Source organism: Hoplias malabaricus, chromosome 2 (genome assembly GCF_029633855.1).
Source record: "Hoplias malabaricus isolate fHopMal1 chromosome 2, fHopMal1.hap1, whole genome shotgun sequence".
Classification (NCBI taxonomy): Eukaryota; Metazoa; Chordata; class Actinopteri; order Characiformes; family Erythrinidae; genus Hoplias; species Hoplias malabaricus.
Genome location: NC_089801.1, coordinates 27,310,214 through 27,327,400, shown reverse-complemented (window position 1 = coordinate 27,327,400; position 17,187 = coordinate 27,310,214). Strand labels below are relative to the sequence as shown.

Below are 17,187 nucleotides of genomic sequence, written 5' to 3'. Positions count from 1 at the left end.
ACGACTGTATTTTGTGTGTTTGATACAAAGAAGGTGAATAGCTACATGATTGAAAGGTGTAAATACCATTTTTGTTTTTTGTGTGGGTGTTTTAAATAATTTAAGGAGTAAGAACTGTGTTTGAAAAGCCTTGCATATTCACCTATTTAAGGTGGAACGGAGAAGTCAATCTTGGTAGTACACATCAAATATGTGTTTCACTAGTAGGCAGATGTTTTAGTTACATGACATACACAGGGTTGTGTGTTTTTAATGGATAAAATAAGAAATAAGAAGCATTCCAAAATGAGTTTTGCTTATAAAACCTAGCACTACCTCTAGCTTCGCATAGCTGTTTAAAGTGGAAATGAGTATTCAATAAAAGGCTGGAGAATAACACAAATAAGACTCTTAAACTGACCTATTTAAGGTGGAACATGCTTGAATACAAAAATTGTGGATAAGAAGCAAGGAACTGCTTTCCTAAAATGATATTTATGGTTGAAGTGAAAATAACACCAGCATTGTCCAGTCTAAAAATTTAAGGTGGTTTAAACAGTACATTCTTGCAGAAAAAAAAGTGGCAGCTCTTTCCATTTTTTCCTTTCACTTAAGTAGTTACATGTTTAGTAACATCACATACAATTCATTTGTGTGTTTTAAACAGATAAAGTGGAACAACAGTTGCTTCAAAAAGTTTAAAAAGCTATAGCACTAGCTTCAGCTCTTCAGAATGAACAGAGAATTCAAGAAGCTGGCGAATAACGGCAATAAGACTCACAAGCAGACACACATATAAGGTGGAACTAAATGTTTGATCGTGAAAATTGTGAATATGAAGAAAAGTTCTGCCTCCTAAATTACATTTATGGTGGAAGGGAAAATCTATAAGTAACACCAGCCTTGTCTAGTTCAAATATTTAATGTGGATTTGGACAGTAAAGCTGTAAATGCAGGGAAATAGTAGCCACTTCTTGTCTTTTTTGTCTTTTTCTTGCATAGGTGCATATTTTAGTGAAATGATGAACATATTTCTGTGTAAATAGCTTTTACCAAAGTTCTTAAACTCATCTCTTTCTTGTTTGTTCAGTTTTCCCTCAAACTAGCTATATATATATATATATATATATATATATATATTCAAAACAGATTTAAAGCACTGACCTCAAATATACACTTAGTTTGTGAGTTCTGTTGGTGTTTAGAAATGAATATACAGACAAAACAAGCAAAGAGGGGCTTTCCATTATAATCACGGCCTTAAAGATATAGCTACATGTCTTACACATGTATTAATGAATAATAATTTAGTATATTTTATTACAATTATTAAAATATAATTTAATCATTTAGACAAAGAGGTGTTAGAATGGCTTTGTGAAAGCAGCACAATTGGAATAAATATAGGGTTGGACTGAAAATCAGTGCAAACAAAACCAGTCGTTTTCTTAATATACAGATTTTGTGTTTATCAGGTTATATCTGCCATAGTATTTGGGTGATACAGATCTCACCTAAACTAAAATCGAACCTAGATATCCACATCATCTAGTTATCTAAAGATGAACTCTGTCTCTTAACACCTGATGGTGAAAATCATTCCTGTCATCCTGCTCAAAGCACTCCAAACAAGATATATTTTTGTTTCCGTCAGTTACGTAACAGCTTATGCCTCTTTAGGGGTCCGTGTAAATATTTAGTAGTTACTAACTCTTCTGTGTAGCGCAAAAAGGACAAGAAGATATACATTTTAAACCAGTTCATTTTAATTAATGATTTTAATAAATAATTTTACAAATTAAATAAACTGCTCAGTGAGAGGATTGATGATATGAACTTGACTATTAAAATAGTTGAAGTTATGTCTATTCAATATCATATTCCTATTAAAGGGATATTTCTGTTGTTTGAAGTGTGTATGTATGAAGTATTTATGCCTAGTCAGTGTATTACCCATAGCAGACAGCATTCAGCTTTCTTCCAGTATACAGTCTTAAATTAGAAGACTGCTGAGCGCTCTCTACTATGGATAATACATCTATTTATCACATGTACTTCATTATTAGTTTAATAACAGGCTGCTAGCTAGATTTTATGAATTTTATAAATCCCTGAAAGAAAATTAAGTTTTCATAGCAGTCAAGTGCTTTTAAATACAGAGCTAATACCTCCAACAGAAAAATCATTAATTAATTGTCTATAACCGCTTATCCAGTTCAGGGGCGCAGTGAGTCCGGAGCCTACCTGTAATCACTGGGCGCAGGACAGGAACACACCCTGGAGGGGGCACCAGTCCTTCACAGGGCTCAAACAGAGAAAAGTGCAAATATGTTAGCAAAGTATGTTAATACACACACAGAGAATATGAAAGTATGGAAGATAAATATAATTAATTGGTGCAGATCGAGTCGTAACACAAAGGCCAATGGTAACAGTCAGTGATACCAACCAACACACAAAGCAAAGAAGAGCTTCATTTTCAAGAGTGAATAACTGTTTGTTTAAACATGAGTTAGCACTGTAACTGTCCTTTACAGTTTTAAACAACTAGAGAACTGGAGTTTGTTTATTTACAACTGACAATATCTGTGTGGACGTAGTGTTCGGTTTAAACAAAACATGATATGATGTGGGACAATTAGTAAAACATTGGAGCTATAAGTCAAGTGTACACAAGCATGGTATTCTGTGCATGTGCCGCCCAAATCAGGCAGCGGCGCAAATCGGATAGCTACAGCTCTTCAGCCCATCATTCACTGCGGTAGTTTCCGGTGCACAATATACATATATATAAACTACCGGACTGAATGATGGGCTGAAGAGCTGTTGCTATCTGATTATATATATATACATATATATATATATATATATATATATACATATATATATATATATATATATATATATATATATAGCCATTTTTCTTTACATTTTTACTCTGTAACGGATGTGATTTAAAATGTAGTGATATACAATACTTCGAACAAAATGTACTTAACTAAAAGTAAAATTACAGATTTTAAAAACTACTTAAAAAAGAAGTACACAAAAGATCTACTCAATTACAGTAACGTGTATAATTTTGAATTAGCTAGTAATGCCTAAATCTAAATTTAGTAAAGACGTACGTACAAATAACTACCCTGGAGCAGTGGAAAAACATTCACTGGAGTGATTCATTCCACTTCATCAGGAGGATGGATGGTGAAGTATACTTACATGGGAAAGTGCCATGTACGAAATGTACTGAGTGTGCATCACATATGAATGCCTTATTGTTTCTAAGGGTTCTTAATTTGTTCCAGATGGGGAGATTTAAAGGGTATAATGGTATCTGTGTTTCTACACTACAGTTCTTTTTCCCATTTCAGAAAGATAAAATCATTTAAGATTAAATAAGAACCATATACTTCATCATATTTAGAAGGGAACTAACCTTTAGAGGCAGACATGGGATGAGAGAAGAGTATTTTTTTTTTTTTCAGATTGGCAGACTCTCCCATGCTTTTTAGGCTTGTTAAGACACTGTTCTTTTGTGTAATAAAAATATTTACAACTTAAGAATGATGTCTGAATAGTTTTCTTCGTCATCTTCATCATAGCACTGAAAATAAACAACAATGGATAAATTGGATGTATCAGATTCCAGGAGAACCCTTCATGTGTGCATGCATAATGGTAATTGTACAGCTGATTTTTCTGGCTTAAACTGGGTAGTCCCTTACTTCCAGAGAACCAAAATTTATATGATACAACATACAGTACCATTCTAGAGAATTGTGCACTCCTGACTGGCAGCAGTTTGGGGAAGGCCCTTTCCGCTTTCATTATGACCTGTGCATAACGCAAAGTCCATAAACATAGTTCTTTAAATTAGGTGTATGATGACTGGCCTGGCCTGCAGAACACCTTTGGAATAAAACAGAATGGTGTCTGACATCAATGCCTCACCTCACTAATACTCTTGTGGCAGAACTGAAGTGAACCCTAATTTGTCCCAAAGTCTAGTGTACAGCCTTCTCAGAATACTACAGACTATAATACATCTAAAAAATTAAACCTGTGGTTTTAAAACATGTTCAGCAGTAGGTTAATGGGTAGGTCTTCAGTGAATTTGTTTAATTCATGATGCGGCATCAGGATTCTTGTCTATTGATTTTAATGTGGTACAGTGTAGTGTGTTGGGCAGGAAAATGAACCCTTTATCTGCCACATGAAGAACAGTGCTGTTATGTATTACACTATCCCAAACTATTTTTGCAAATCAGGTTAAAACAGTGATTAGTTCGTACCTAGAAAGAATGGTGAATTAAGAGCTTTTATTGTTGTGGAGTTTTTTTTTTTTTAACTGTGAGAGGAACCCGGAGCAACCTGAGGAAATCCATGGAGACAAGGTGAGAACATGCCAAACCGTAAAACTGCATTTAAAAAATTGCTACACTATTGTTATTCCAATAATTGCCACCATCTAACAGTTCTTTACTGGCTTACAAGGAGACTGTAATGTTTGCGTTTTGGTTATGAAATCATGCTTTACAGAATATTTTTAAATATAAAAGTTATTTCCACAAAATGATTCCAGTCATTTATTCTTTAATTGCTGTACCAAACATTCTTGAATAAAGAGCAGTTAAAACACGTGCTTTCAAAATGCTGCACATATTTATTTTTATTTTTTTTAAAGGGGGGGGGGGCATGTCATACTACCACCTCTGCATTAGTGCTATTGCTATATGGCACTTTATATCTATATTTGTTTTAAAATGACTATTTAGATAATTTACAGTTCTGTGTAAAAGGTTTAGGCACCCAAAGACGTTAAGTTATCCATGCAGTGTGTTTCTGTTTCTTAAAATCAAACCATATCATGAGAATGAATGCACAAAAAAAATTTCAAAACTTTAAAAAAAAAAAAAAAAAAAAAAAAAGTAGGTGATATCTTGTGATATCCTTGGCACCCTTCAATATCACATGGACTCCTTAATAAGTCACCTGAATAAGCATCAATTCACCAAAATATATAATGAAAAATAGCAAAAATAACTATGTTGCCATTAATAAGTGAATGTCTTTATTGTATAGATTTTAATTTATAGAATCTGTTTTTTGTCTCCGCAAATGATGCTTACTACATACATAACTTTTATAAATCTCAATTTCCTAGGTGCCTAAAACTTTAGCATAGTACTGTATGCCTGCAGTGAAAGCAATGGACTGATACATGGACAATTTCACAAGTGTTCCACAAGGTTCAAATAACTTAATGACATTTTACAATTTGCATACCCTTATGTACAATAAATCTGTAGATCATCCTCAACATGTGTTTTGTCATAGATGCAAGTGCTGCAGTCGCAGTGCACAGCAGACCAAATAAACAAGATAACACATGACACAGCACGTGATCAGACTAGTATGAAGCTAGCTGTACAAATGAGAAGTGGCCACTAAGAGATTCCAAATGTATGCTAATCTTCTGATGAAGCATTAATGTACCATGCAAGTCAACAAATGAAATGACATGAAACAATGTCAAAGGACTCGAGATTAGGTCACATTTCCCTGGAATGAGCTCACTTGCTGGCCCACGTATGACAAAAGAAATTAAAAAGAATGACCCCTCAAATAATCTTTGGGAGGCCTTCAGGCATTCTGCAACAGAGTTGAGTAGATCATCTTGGTGATTTGTAGCACTGCAGCGTGAAGTGAGTACTGGATCACGATGGTGCCAAAGCCTTTGTAGAAGCCCATCATGCCCTCCTCCCGGCGTATAACATTTATGCAGTCCCTCATACCTTCATACTGAGTGTTAATTGGCAGGACCTCAAAGCCTAGGTCAGTGTTATCGATGATGGTGCGGGTTCCTTGAATATGTAACCTATGCAAAACCGTCTCCAGAGGAAACAGCAGCACATCAGCACAGAGACTAGCAGCAAAGCTGGCAATGAGCTCAGGGAAGTATGCATCTAGCATATTTTGGACACTTTCTGAACCAGAGTCAGGGCCCATGTGTTTGGGAGAGATGTCACTCCTGTTGCGGCGGTGCAGGAAATACAGCACCAGCTTCTGCACACTGGAGCTCACAATGTAATGTAACACACCATGGAGAACTGTAGGGAACACCAGCCCCCACAGGGGCAGGAGGCGCTTGCTGTGGGGAATACCCAAGCCCATCACACGCCCCACGCCCTCTTTTACGCAGTCAAGGATGCCAGGGTTGTCCCGAATGATCTCGCTCTGGGAAAGGCATGGACAGCAGCAGGTCACAATACAATACACTTTTATTATCAAAAGTCTCAAAGGTGAAATTTGTCTTGCATCCCACAATGACTCCATTACAAGTACAACACCATACACACCACATTATACAAACGAAATTTAATGACATAACTCACAATCAAAAAACACACAAACACCCTCCCAATTCCCAAAGTTAATTTAAACATCATATTGTTTTATAAAAGCAAATAACAAAATTAAAGGTAAAAAAGGCTGCCATGGGTATTTAAAAAAAGTAACAGACCATGACACTTTTTTCTTTAAAAAATTAGGTTAATCTGCATTTTGTTATTTAAATACAATGGTGTGAAAAAATGTTTGCCCCCTTCAGATCATCAAACAAATTTAAATATTAATCAAAGACAACACAAGTAAACAAAAAATGCTGTTTTTAAATGAATGCTTTTATTATTAAGTGAGAAAAAAATCCAAACCTACTGTTTGCACACCCCAGTTAAAACATGGTATAAACTGTGGTTTATCACACCTGAGTTTCTCACACCAATTTCTCTAGCCACACCCAGGCCTGATTACTGCCACACCTGTTCTCAATCAAGAAATCACTTGAATAGGACCTGCCTGACAAAGCGAAGTAGACTAAAAGGTTCTCAAAAGTTAGACATCATGCCAAGATCCAAAGAAATTTATGAACAAAGGAGAAAGAAAGTAATTGAGATCTATCAGTCTGGAAAAGGTTATAAAGCCATTTCTAAAGTTTTGGGACTCCAGTGAACCACAGTGAGAGCCATTATCCACAAATGTCGAAAAACTTGGAACAGTGGTGAACCTTCCCAGGAGTGGCCAGCCGACCAAAATTACCCCAAGAATGTAGCGACGACACATCCAAGAGGTCACAAATTACCCCACAACAACAACACTTGCCTCTGTTAAGGTCAGCGTTCATGACTCCACCATAAGAAAGTGACTGGGCAAAAATGAGTGCCAAGATGAAAACCACTGCTGAGCAAAAAGAACATTAAGGCTTGTCTCAATTTTGCCAGAAAACATCTTGATGATCCCCAAGACTTTTGTGGACTGGCAAGACAAAAGTTGAACTTTTAGGAAGGTGTGTTCAAAAAAAGAACATCATACCTACATTAAAATATGGTGGTGGTAGTGTGATGGTCTGGGGCTGTTTTTCTGCTTCAGGACCTTGAAGATTTGCTGTGATAAATGGAACCACAAATTCCACTGTCTACCAAAAAATCCTGAAGGAGAATGTCTGACCATCTGGTCGTGACCTCAAGCTGAAACAAACTTGGATTCTGCGGCAGGACAATAATCTAAAACACACCAGCAACTACACCTCTGACTGGCTGAAGAAAAACAAAGTAAAAACTTGAGTGGCCTAGTCAAAGTCCTGACCTGAATCCTATTGAGATGCTGTGGCATGACCTTAAAAAGGCAGTTCATGCTCCAAAACCTCCAATGTGGCTGAATTACAACCATTCTGCAAAGATGAATAGGCCAAAATTCCTCCACAGCGCTGTGAAAGACTCATTGCAAGTTACAGCAAAAGCTTGATTGTAGTTGTTGCTGCTAAGGGTGGCCCAACCAGCTCTTAGGTTTAGGGGGCACACACTTTTTCACAAAGGACCTTGTAGGTTTGGATTTTTTTTTCCTTCCTTAATAATAAAAGGCTTCATTTAAAAATAGCCTTTTTTTTTGTGTTCCCTTGTGTTGTCTTTGACTAATATTCAAATTAGTCTGATGATCTGAAACATTTAAGACTGACAAACATGCAAAAAAAAATCATGAAGGAGGCAAACACTTTAACACACCACTGTAAGTATTTTCTTTCACTTTACTGAATGCATCTAAATTACTGTAATGCTGATATCTAGATCAAAATATCAAAGACTGACCTGGACGGTTTCAATGAGGCTTGCTGAGTAAAATGGCATTGCAACCACATACGTTAAACTGGGAAAAAGTAAAAACAAAATCGAAGACTCTTGTTCAAAATGGTAAACCAAAGGAGATAAGAGGTTAACAAGTTATTATAATTCAAGAAATTCCCTTTCAAATATGAACCCTTGACTAAAACCGGTATTTTTTTTATAAAATTTATTTTTGTATAAAATTTTATGTATTTAATTTTACAGTAAAAACGCTAGGTCCAAGAATCACAGATCATAAATATCTTTGTATATCCATATTACATCATGAGGACTTAATTTCACATTTGTGATTGAATCTAAACATTTAGTTCTTTGCTTTGTGACTGAATGACCAAATGTATAAGTAACAGTACAAACAAAAATTAACTTTATACTGAAATAAAAAGATCAGTCAAAAAACTACATGTGCTGAACTGAACTGAAGTTTGGTAAGTGAAGTTCTTCTCTTAATCAGCTCCCACTAAACATGTTGGATTTCATTGTTTGGGCTAAGCAAACACTGGAAAGTAAATGTCACCAAAATTTCATGTCTGAGGAGTTTGAGGAGTCTCTTACCCTTTCAGTGCAAGATGGCCAAGAATTTGCTTTGGATTCCATTTATGTGACAACTCCCTGTGTACACAAAATACAGTTACATTTAAACTGTCTGTTAAAGGTAAGTAGTAAAGAGGATATATTAACCTATTTTCCCACAAGTTAACAGTTCCCTGGGGTTTTAATTAAAGGCCTGTGAAATACTTTAGTCAAAATACCACAGCACTGTTCTCTCCCTTTTCAAACATCCCTGTTAAAAACACCTGCTCCTTTAAATGAGAATGAGCCACAGCTGAATTCTGCTCACTAAGTTCTGATCAATTAATTCTGCTTTTACATAAACGCAGCTCCAACACTACCTGCCGTGTTGCCTGAGTATCTCCAGTCAAAGTTTAAGAAGCAGAATTTAAGAAGAAAATGAAGATGGCTCATTTATTTCCATGCCAACAAAAACTGACTGGGTTGGCATACTGCACAATCTGTGCTGGAAAACACTCAAGATCCCCAAATTAATGTGCAAATGCACAGAAAAAGATCATCCCCCCAAAATAGGTTCCTTTTAAATTCAGATTTCTCTTTATATTAATTCCAGGTCTTGTATGTGTCCAACATGCTAACATCATCATCAATGATTCATTAATAGGGAGATCTGGCTCTGACTGATTTTGCTGTTTGATTTTGTATATACAATAAATATACACTGAACCATCCCTGGATTGGGATACATCACCCCAACATCAGTGTCACTGCAGCATTGAGAACAATCCACCACCCAAATCATACCTGCTCTGTGGTGGTACTGACCAATGAAGAGGAGGGTTAAATGGGAAGAAGAATGTATGCAAAGACACAGGTGGTCTACAGTTTGTGTTTGTAGAATTACAAAATGCCCCTGTATGGTCAGTGGAATGGATAAAATGGTCAATGAGTGTAGATACAAGGCAGGTGTTGCTAATCCATGAACGTTCCGTGTATAATATGATTAATATAAATTATTTATTTAAAAGATAAGGCATTTCCTGTGTGTGTCTCCAGGTCAGCCAATTTATTCACATATAATGAATCTGTTCCATATTCAGTTCCTTTCTAAATGCTTATAAAACATTTTGAGTCCAGGTTTCTACTGACGACGTTAGGTCCCGTATGAGTCACTGACTCGCAAGCTTCCATTTGACTCAATATCAGATAGCCACTAGCTCTGCCTTAAACCAAGGGAGATTCCAAAGATGACTACTTTTAAACACAGAACAGCTCCCTGACACAAAGCATATAACTATTATATGCATTCTTGCCTTGGTAATGGGGTGCATTCACTAATGATGCCTTCAGTTCCAAGAGTCACTCCCTGGACCACAAATGTGCTGCCCATGCCTTTCCAAAGGGCCTTTGGACCCTGGAGGAGAAAGAGAGATGTTATGGCAAATCCAGTCATGTTTCTGCCCTGCTTATCTGCATTTTTTGATATTTACATACCTGAGTCTGACTGTCTCAGCTACATTTCTTTTATGATTATGGTAGAGATTAGTTTATGGGCAAAAAAAAAAAAAGGAATCAGTTAGGTGGCTTACCTCCAACCGCTCCCACATCCACAATAAACTTACCACACACTTCTTAATCATCGCTGCTGTACATCCTAAATTACTTAAATGCTGATAGTACCAGACTGGATTCACATTTTTCATAAATCTACATATACATTATAGGTGGAAGGTTTTGCCCTTTGGAATTTTACAAAAATGACAAATCACCATAATTAGAGGATATTATTCCAACTTTTTAAAAAAAGAAATTTATATTTACCACATAACAAGATGTGAACGATTTAGCTCAACATCCTGCCCTCCAAAACACGCATGAAACAAAATATGTCATTAAGATAGTAGCATATTTTTTCCAGACCACATTACAGAAGTAATGATGAAATTAACGTTCAAATTTTAATTTCAAAAACAAATACTTTCAAAAGTCTTAGCTGGCACTTAAAATAAAGTGCTTGTGCTTGGTCTGCACTATTTTTTAAAGAAAAAATAAAATAAAAGTATAAATAATGTAGGGTTGTGAGTTGAAACAATGGTAATATTTATATGCATACATACACACACCTTACAATCATAATGTTATGAGCACCTCCTTGTTCCTACACTCATGGTCAATTCTCTCAGCTCCACTGACCAGACAGGCCCACTTTGTAGTTATACAATTACAGAGTGTAGTCCATCTCTTGTTCTGCATACTTTCCTCACTTCAGCGACAGGATGCCCAAGGTATGATTTGGGTGGTGAGCTGGTAAGAGTGGATTAGAAACAGCAGTGCAGCTCGAGTTTTTAAACCAATTGTCCACTCACTGTCAACTCTGTTAGACATATCAACCTCGTTGGTCCACTCTGTAGATGCAAAGTCAGAGACAGTAGCTCATTTGTTGCTGCACTTTGTGTTTGTTGCCTTCTAGTACTTCATTAGTGGACACAGGACACTGCCCACAGGATGCTGTGGGCTGGATATTTTTATCGGTGTCTGACAGAGTGGACAGTGAGTGGACACAGCGGTTAAAAACTCTAGCAGCCCTGCTGGGTCTGATCCACTCATATCAGTGCAACATACACTAACACCATGTCAGATTCACTGCAACGTTATGAAGCATATCTGCTCTGTGGTGGCCCTGACCATTGAAGAACAGTGTGGTAGAAGGATAACAATTTATGCAGAGTTAAAGATAGACAGCAGTCTGTAATTGTAGAACTACAAAGCGCTCCTCTATGGTCAGTGGAGCTGAGAGAATGGACTGTGAGTGTAGAAACAAGGAGGTGATCATAATATTATGGTTGATCTGTGTGTGTAGTGTATGTATGTGTGTTTCGTTTCAACTGACAACTCTCCTGTTAGGTCTAAATATTTGGGTCTAAAAATCAATGCTGGAAGACACACCAAAATCTTTTTTGAAGTATATAGCATTATATAAGCAATTTCTTATTAGTTTTTATTTATGTTTTCAATTAGCATGTGAAAACGTATATGCAATGTCAAATTTGAGTTACTGATTACAGATTTGAATTACATTAATGAATACTTCCTGATGTCTGAATAATCAAAAAAAAAAATAGAGACATTATCTATAATGACATAATCTTTATGATATATGTGTGTGACTTTCTGTTTCCATGCAGTGAAGCCTAATGATGAGTTGTTAATTAGAAAATTGGAGTTATGCCTAATTGAAAGTTATCTAAGATATTTTCCAACAGGCTGTCAGATTTGTGGATATGACTGTACGTAGGAAACATGTATGTTTTATTGTATGATTGACAAACGGAAGGTCTGAAACAAAGGAAATAATTGGTAAACTCTGTCCAAAAGAAAATCCAATGATATTCTCATTCCATTTTTTAAAAAATAGGTTTAGTGGAGGTTACGTTTTTTCAGGCGTATGGTCCATGACAAGACTATAAAGCTGATCTGTCAAACACTATTTGAGAAAGCTGGAACCAGCTTGATTTAGAATTTTGTTTTTCATACGTGCAGTTCATGCCTTAAAATCTTCAAGCCTGAGGAAAAGCAAGGAAGTACTGGCTGTGATTCCTTTTTTCTTAATTCCACAGTTTTTGGGTAAAGATAATAAAGGCAACCTGTATCGGAACTTACCTGAGTTTTGGTGACGTTGTACATTATACTGAGAGCAGTCAGAGGTGACAAATGAAAACACCTGGCATGGTAATTCACCTGAAAGTACAAGTAAGGCTACAATGGTCAGAAATATTCCTTATTTCTTAAACTCCTTAATCAAGAAAGGAGCAACCAAATATACACCAGAAAATTATTTCCACAATATGTCATGTTTAATTAGACTAAAAGTATTTTTTATATTATTCTTTTTCGAGCTTACCTGACATTGCCTCCTAAATACAATACACGGGTGAGCCAGGACATTTTCTGTAAAGAGGCTAAAACGATAGAATTCCGTTACAAATCCTTACAACAACTGGTTAGTCTTTCTACACAATTAAAGAATCATTATATAGTATTATGCATGAATTACCTTGCAAGGCCTATCCCAAAGCCAGCAAACCTGTTCAGCTGATCTGAAAGATGAAATAATTATTTGGTAAATAAAAGTAAACAGGGCAAGAACACACCTGTGCAATGATATATAAATATAACCATTATTTACATAAACTAATGTGCACCAATTTACAATTAAACTTCTGCTCCAAATTATAAAAGAGTGAATTCTGACCCTGCCATGTGACTGGCTGAGACATTCTAGGAATGCCATTAATGGCACTGAAGCCCTTCGCTTATTACTATGCCACATACACATCTAACCAAGCAAACGTGGCAGCAATTAAAAGTCAGCAGGGTGGGGGTGCTGGAGAAAAAGGAACTATTTTACCTTGTTGATAACAAAACAAAAATTTTTTGGTCCTAATTTTCCTAACAACAGACAGCAAAAAGAACTGTGGTATAATCACAATTACACAGCTGATGTTTGTGCGATAATGTAAGATATTGGCACTGTTGTGCTGATCTAAAGCACTCTACTGTATTAACTGCAGTACACCACTACCAATGTCTAACATTTTGGCCCTGCATTATTGCTATTAATCAATTTCCATTTTTTACTCAGATTGGATTTGAACATCTTGACAGTACACATTCTAGTGACATGTATCTGTCTGTAATGTGTACAAATATGTTCCTGAAACAGTATGCCTGAACATATTGATACGTTTATGTGGCTCTGCCCAAAGGGGTCCCTAAGCCCTGTGTAGACCATGATGTATGTCCTGAAATAACAGCTTCTGCACCCAAGTACTGCGTAATATGTCACAAATCCATTTATATTAACCAGTCACTTGAATGGCTCCTTTTCTAACATTTAGTCCATTACTTTACAGTAGCCATAGTTTCATCACCAGCGCCATGAACTACATTAGAAGTACAGAGCCATTTGAGACACAGCCTGCATTTCGCTGGTTGATGACAGTGATGACACTAAGCACAGACATAGAGGCCAAAAAAAAAAAGAAGCCGCATAAAGTCCAATCTGAACATTCACATTCATGTTGCACGCCATGAACTGGATACCTATCTAATCTAGGACCACATATGAAAGAGATTTAAATCTGATTTGAAAAGACTGGATTTGACATATACACAGAGCTCTGATATCAGACCAAAATATCTTATCAGGCAAAATATCAGATCTGAGTCACGTCAGTCTGGGACTGCAAATTTAAACATTAAGTGATTTAAACGTGCTATTTAGTCTCTTAAATAAATTCAATGAGACTGACAAAATCTCCATAATATAAAGGAGTATTATAATCATAGCTACAGTTATAAGTAATCACATACTAGCTTTTAACAGCATGTTACTAAAGAAACTCAAGATTAGAAACTCAGGTGTCCAGTTGCAGTTTTAATTAGGTTTAATGCTGTTATTAAGTGAGATATCGTAATGTGTTTATGTTAATAAAAGGCTCAGATAAAATCTTGTAGCAGCAGTTTTTCTGATATATCAGTCCATTAACCACTTCATATAGGTTTTCTTGTGGAAAATGACGCATGTGTGACACAGACTGTAGGCAAATGAACAATTCCTATTCAGGTAGAGTTTAATGTCAAACATGACTTTTGACCAGTTTGTGGTTTAGATAGATAATACCACTTATCTTTCACACACTTGCCAGTTTTAGAAGTTCAGTTGTAAAAATCAGGAGATGTGGACATTAAAAAGATGTTGGCAAAAGTTTTGCAATAGTATTATATAAACGGTATTATTATTAAATAATCTGCTTATTAGAGGTACCAAACTCTATACGACCATAATGTGGTCGTTTAACCATATCCAGCAGATGCTCTGAAGACGTGCAGTTTTAAAACTAGTTATTTTCCAATACCTCAACAAAAGAAATTTCTCAGTTGGACAGGTAATTTGAGGAAAGCCAGGGATTGCCCAATAGTAATGTCCCCCAGCTCTTTTTCCTATCAGTCTGGCTTGCTTCTGGACTTAAGTTATCTGGCTAAACTGTGAAACCCTGCTTTGTGAGATACCCCACTCATTTTAGCTTTAATAACATTTTATCCAGTTTAACCAAGGATGCTGTTTAAGGAAAGCATTTATTTGGGGCACAGGGGTAAAATTTGGAACCAAACCTGTTTTTCAACTAACATCATAATGAATGATTAATGTCTAAATTCTGTTTAAAAGGAACATTCATTTGGAAATTGTCTCCAATTCTTCTTCTTCATGTTAGGATAAAACCATTATGCTGACACCTACAGGTTTGGATGCTTCAGAGACACTCTACTAAACCTATTTAAAACATGGCCAACCCCATCTTGGGAACCCTCTTTATAGAGACACAAAGCAGTTACACTTTATAGGAAACGGACATTAATATAGTAAATAATCACTCCCACTTAAAACTGTTATAGAATGCCTGTCCCTTTAATACAGATTTATTCTTCAAAGGCACCATGACACAGCTGCTGCTATGTGTCCAGTAAATAATGAACACCGTGCGTTACTCGAACGCACCCAACAGGTGTTCGGTTCAGGAGCGTGGAGGTGAGGACCGTAAAGACACCAATGAGCTCAAGAGGGAACCAGAGGCCTTACGGCTTCAGCAGGAGGCCTGAGAGGGGCAGCATGTCAGGCTCTATAGTGGCGGATTAAGCCTCTGTGATGCATATCATTGATAAACTGAATCAATGTTCGTCGCTGTTTCATTGATATATACACAAATATACACGTTCAAGTTATTCGGTCTACACGTACCGGGCGGTGGAGCGGAGGAGGGCGCGTCCTCTGCGGTGGCAGGAGGAGCGGGGCCCGGTTCGAACTGCGGGGTGCTGTCGTAGTGCAGATTTCTGCTGCCGGGGATGTCAGGAGGCGTTGTGACCCAGTGTTGGAGGTCGATGCTGGAGGAGTTGTTAAATGACCTTCCAGAGTAACCACCAGCGAACGGCTCCTCTCTACCCCGGTAACCTACACCGTCAAAACTGTCCGGCCTCCGGGAACTCATACCGGGAAGCTCAGCACTCTACACCAACCCACAATATAAGAAACAATAGTGTGTGGCTTTATCCCCTTTGAGAGTTTTATGTTAACGTTCCAAATTACTGAAAATACACCATTACGAGATGTAGTCGACAGCTCCAAGCTCTCGCTTCTGTAGCAAAACAACACAGACCGTGAACTGTGAACTCTGCCTTCTACCAGCGAGTCACTGCGTGGCCTTCTGGGAAATGTAGTCCTTTATACCAAAACACTTTATTTCATGTTGAGTTTTAAATGTGTTTAAAAGATATATGAAAACACAAATATGCATATACTAAATATTTGTCATATGTTTAGATAATTAACCAGTTTAACGTGGTCCGTCTAATAAATTTATCAATGTATTATTATAATTTGTACAAATAAGTTTTATAGCATTAAATTTTATAGCATTATTGTGCAATTCAAAATTCATTTATGGTTTAAAAATGACACATTTTAAATATTTAAAATGTGTCATTCTTAAACCATAAATGAATTTTGAATTGCACAATAATGCTATAAAATTTAATGCTATAAAACTTATTTGTACAAATTATAATAATACATTGATAAATTTATTATATATATATATTATATATATATATATATATATATATATATATATATATATGTGTGTGTGTGTGTGTGTTTATTTGTTCTTAGAGATAATATTGTATTCAAATGTACATGTTTTGCTTAAGTGATAAAAAAAATCATGTAAGTGCTTGTAAACATAGTATATTATTGCTGTCCAAATAAAAACATGTATTTTTTTGATGATATTTAGTTTGAATACAGCAGCCGTCTTTCACCAATAGAAACGCTCAGAAATTACTTGAAAAAAAATCTTTTTACATTGACTTCCATTGAAAGTTACGTTTTTTCCTTCACCTGTAAAGTTACTCTGTTGGGAGATATGTGTTTTTAACTGGACACACACATTTTGTTGGCATGTTAGTGTATATTGTGCTGGTGTGAGAGGATCAGAAACAGCAGTGCTGATGGAATTATTAAACACTTGCACCCAGTGATTCTGGGTAGGCTCTGGACCCACCGCAACCCTGAACTGGATAAGTAGTTACAGACAATGAATAAATGAATGAATGAATGAATGAATGAATGAAATATGCTTTGGGTGGCATGGTGGGGCAACAGGTAGTTTAGCTGTCACACAGCTCCAGGCTCCAGGGTCCAAGCCCCAACTTGGGTGACAATGAGGGGTTTCGCAATCCAGACTTTATGGGTATTTATTCATTCATTATCTGTAAATGCTTATCCAGTTCAGGGTTGCGGTGGGTCCAGAACCTACCTGGAATCATTGGGCGCAAGGCGGGAATACACCCTGGAGGGGGCAGTTAAGGGTATTTATTTTACTTTAAAATATTGAAATTACTACACTATTCCACACTCCCCCTCATTTGAGGGCACCATAATGTTTTAGATATTTGTCTT

At 36.4% G+C, this 17,187-nt stretch overlaps 1 protein-coding gene across 1 annotated transcript; it reads right to left on the bottom strand.

Annotated features, from left to right (window-relative positions):
• Positions 1-4,587: 4,587 nt before the first annotated feature.
• Positions 4,588-15,913, bottom strand: slc25a46 (solute carrier family 25 member 46). The gene is made up of 8 exons (XM_066661509.1): positions 15,472-15,913; positions 12,727-12,769; positions 12,574-12,631; positions 12,333-12,410; positions 9,986-10,086; positions 8,715-8,771; positions 8,124-8,181; positions 4,588-6,216 (listed from the first exon to the last, which is right to left on the bottom strand). The coding sequence occupies exons 1-8, from the start codon at positions 15,716-15,718 to the stop codon at positions 5,623-5,625; spliced, it is 1,236 nt and encodes a 411-aa protein (XP_066517606.1). The 5' UTR covers positions 15,719-15,913; the 3' UTR covers positions 4,588-5,622.
• Positions 15,914-17,187: the final 1,274 nt, after the last annotated feature.

Bases quoted from the DNA above. Each gene is read 5' to 3' on its own strand.
- slc25a46 (XM_066661509.1), bottom strand. From the start codon at position 15,718: ATGAGTTCCCGGAGGCCGGACAGTTTTGACGGTGTAGGTTACCGGGGT. The intron at 10,087-12,332 runs GTAAGTTCCGAT...TTTCTCCTCCAG, and splicing joins ACAACGTCACCAAAACTCAG to GGTCCAAAGGCCCTTTGGAA. The intron at 8,772-9,985 runs GCAAGAATGCAT...TTGTGTACACAG, and splicing joins GAATGCACCCCATTACCAAG to GGAGTTGTCACATAAATGGA.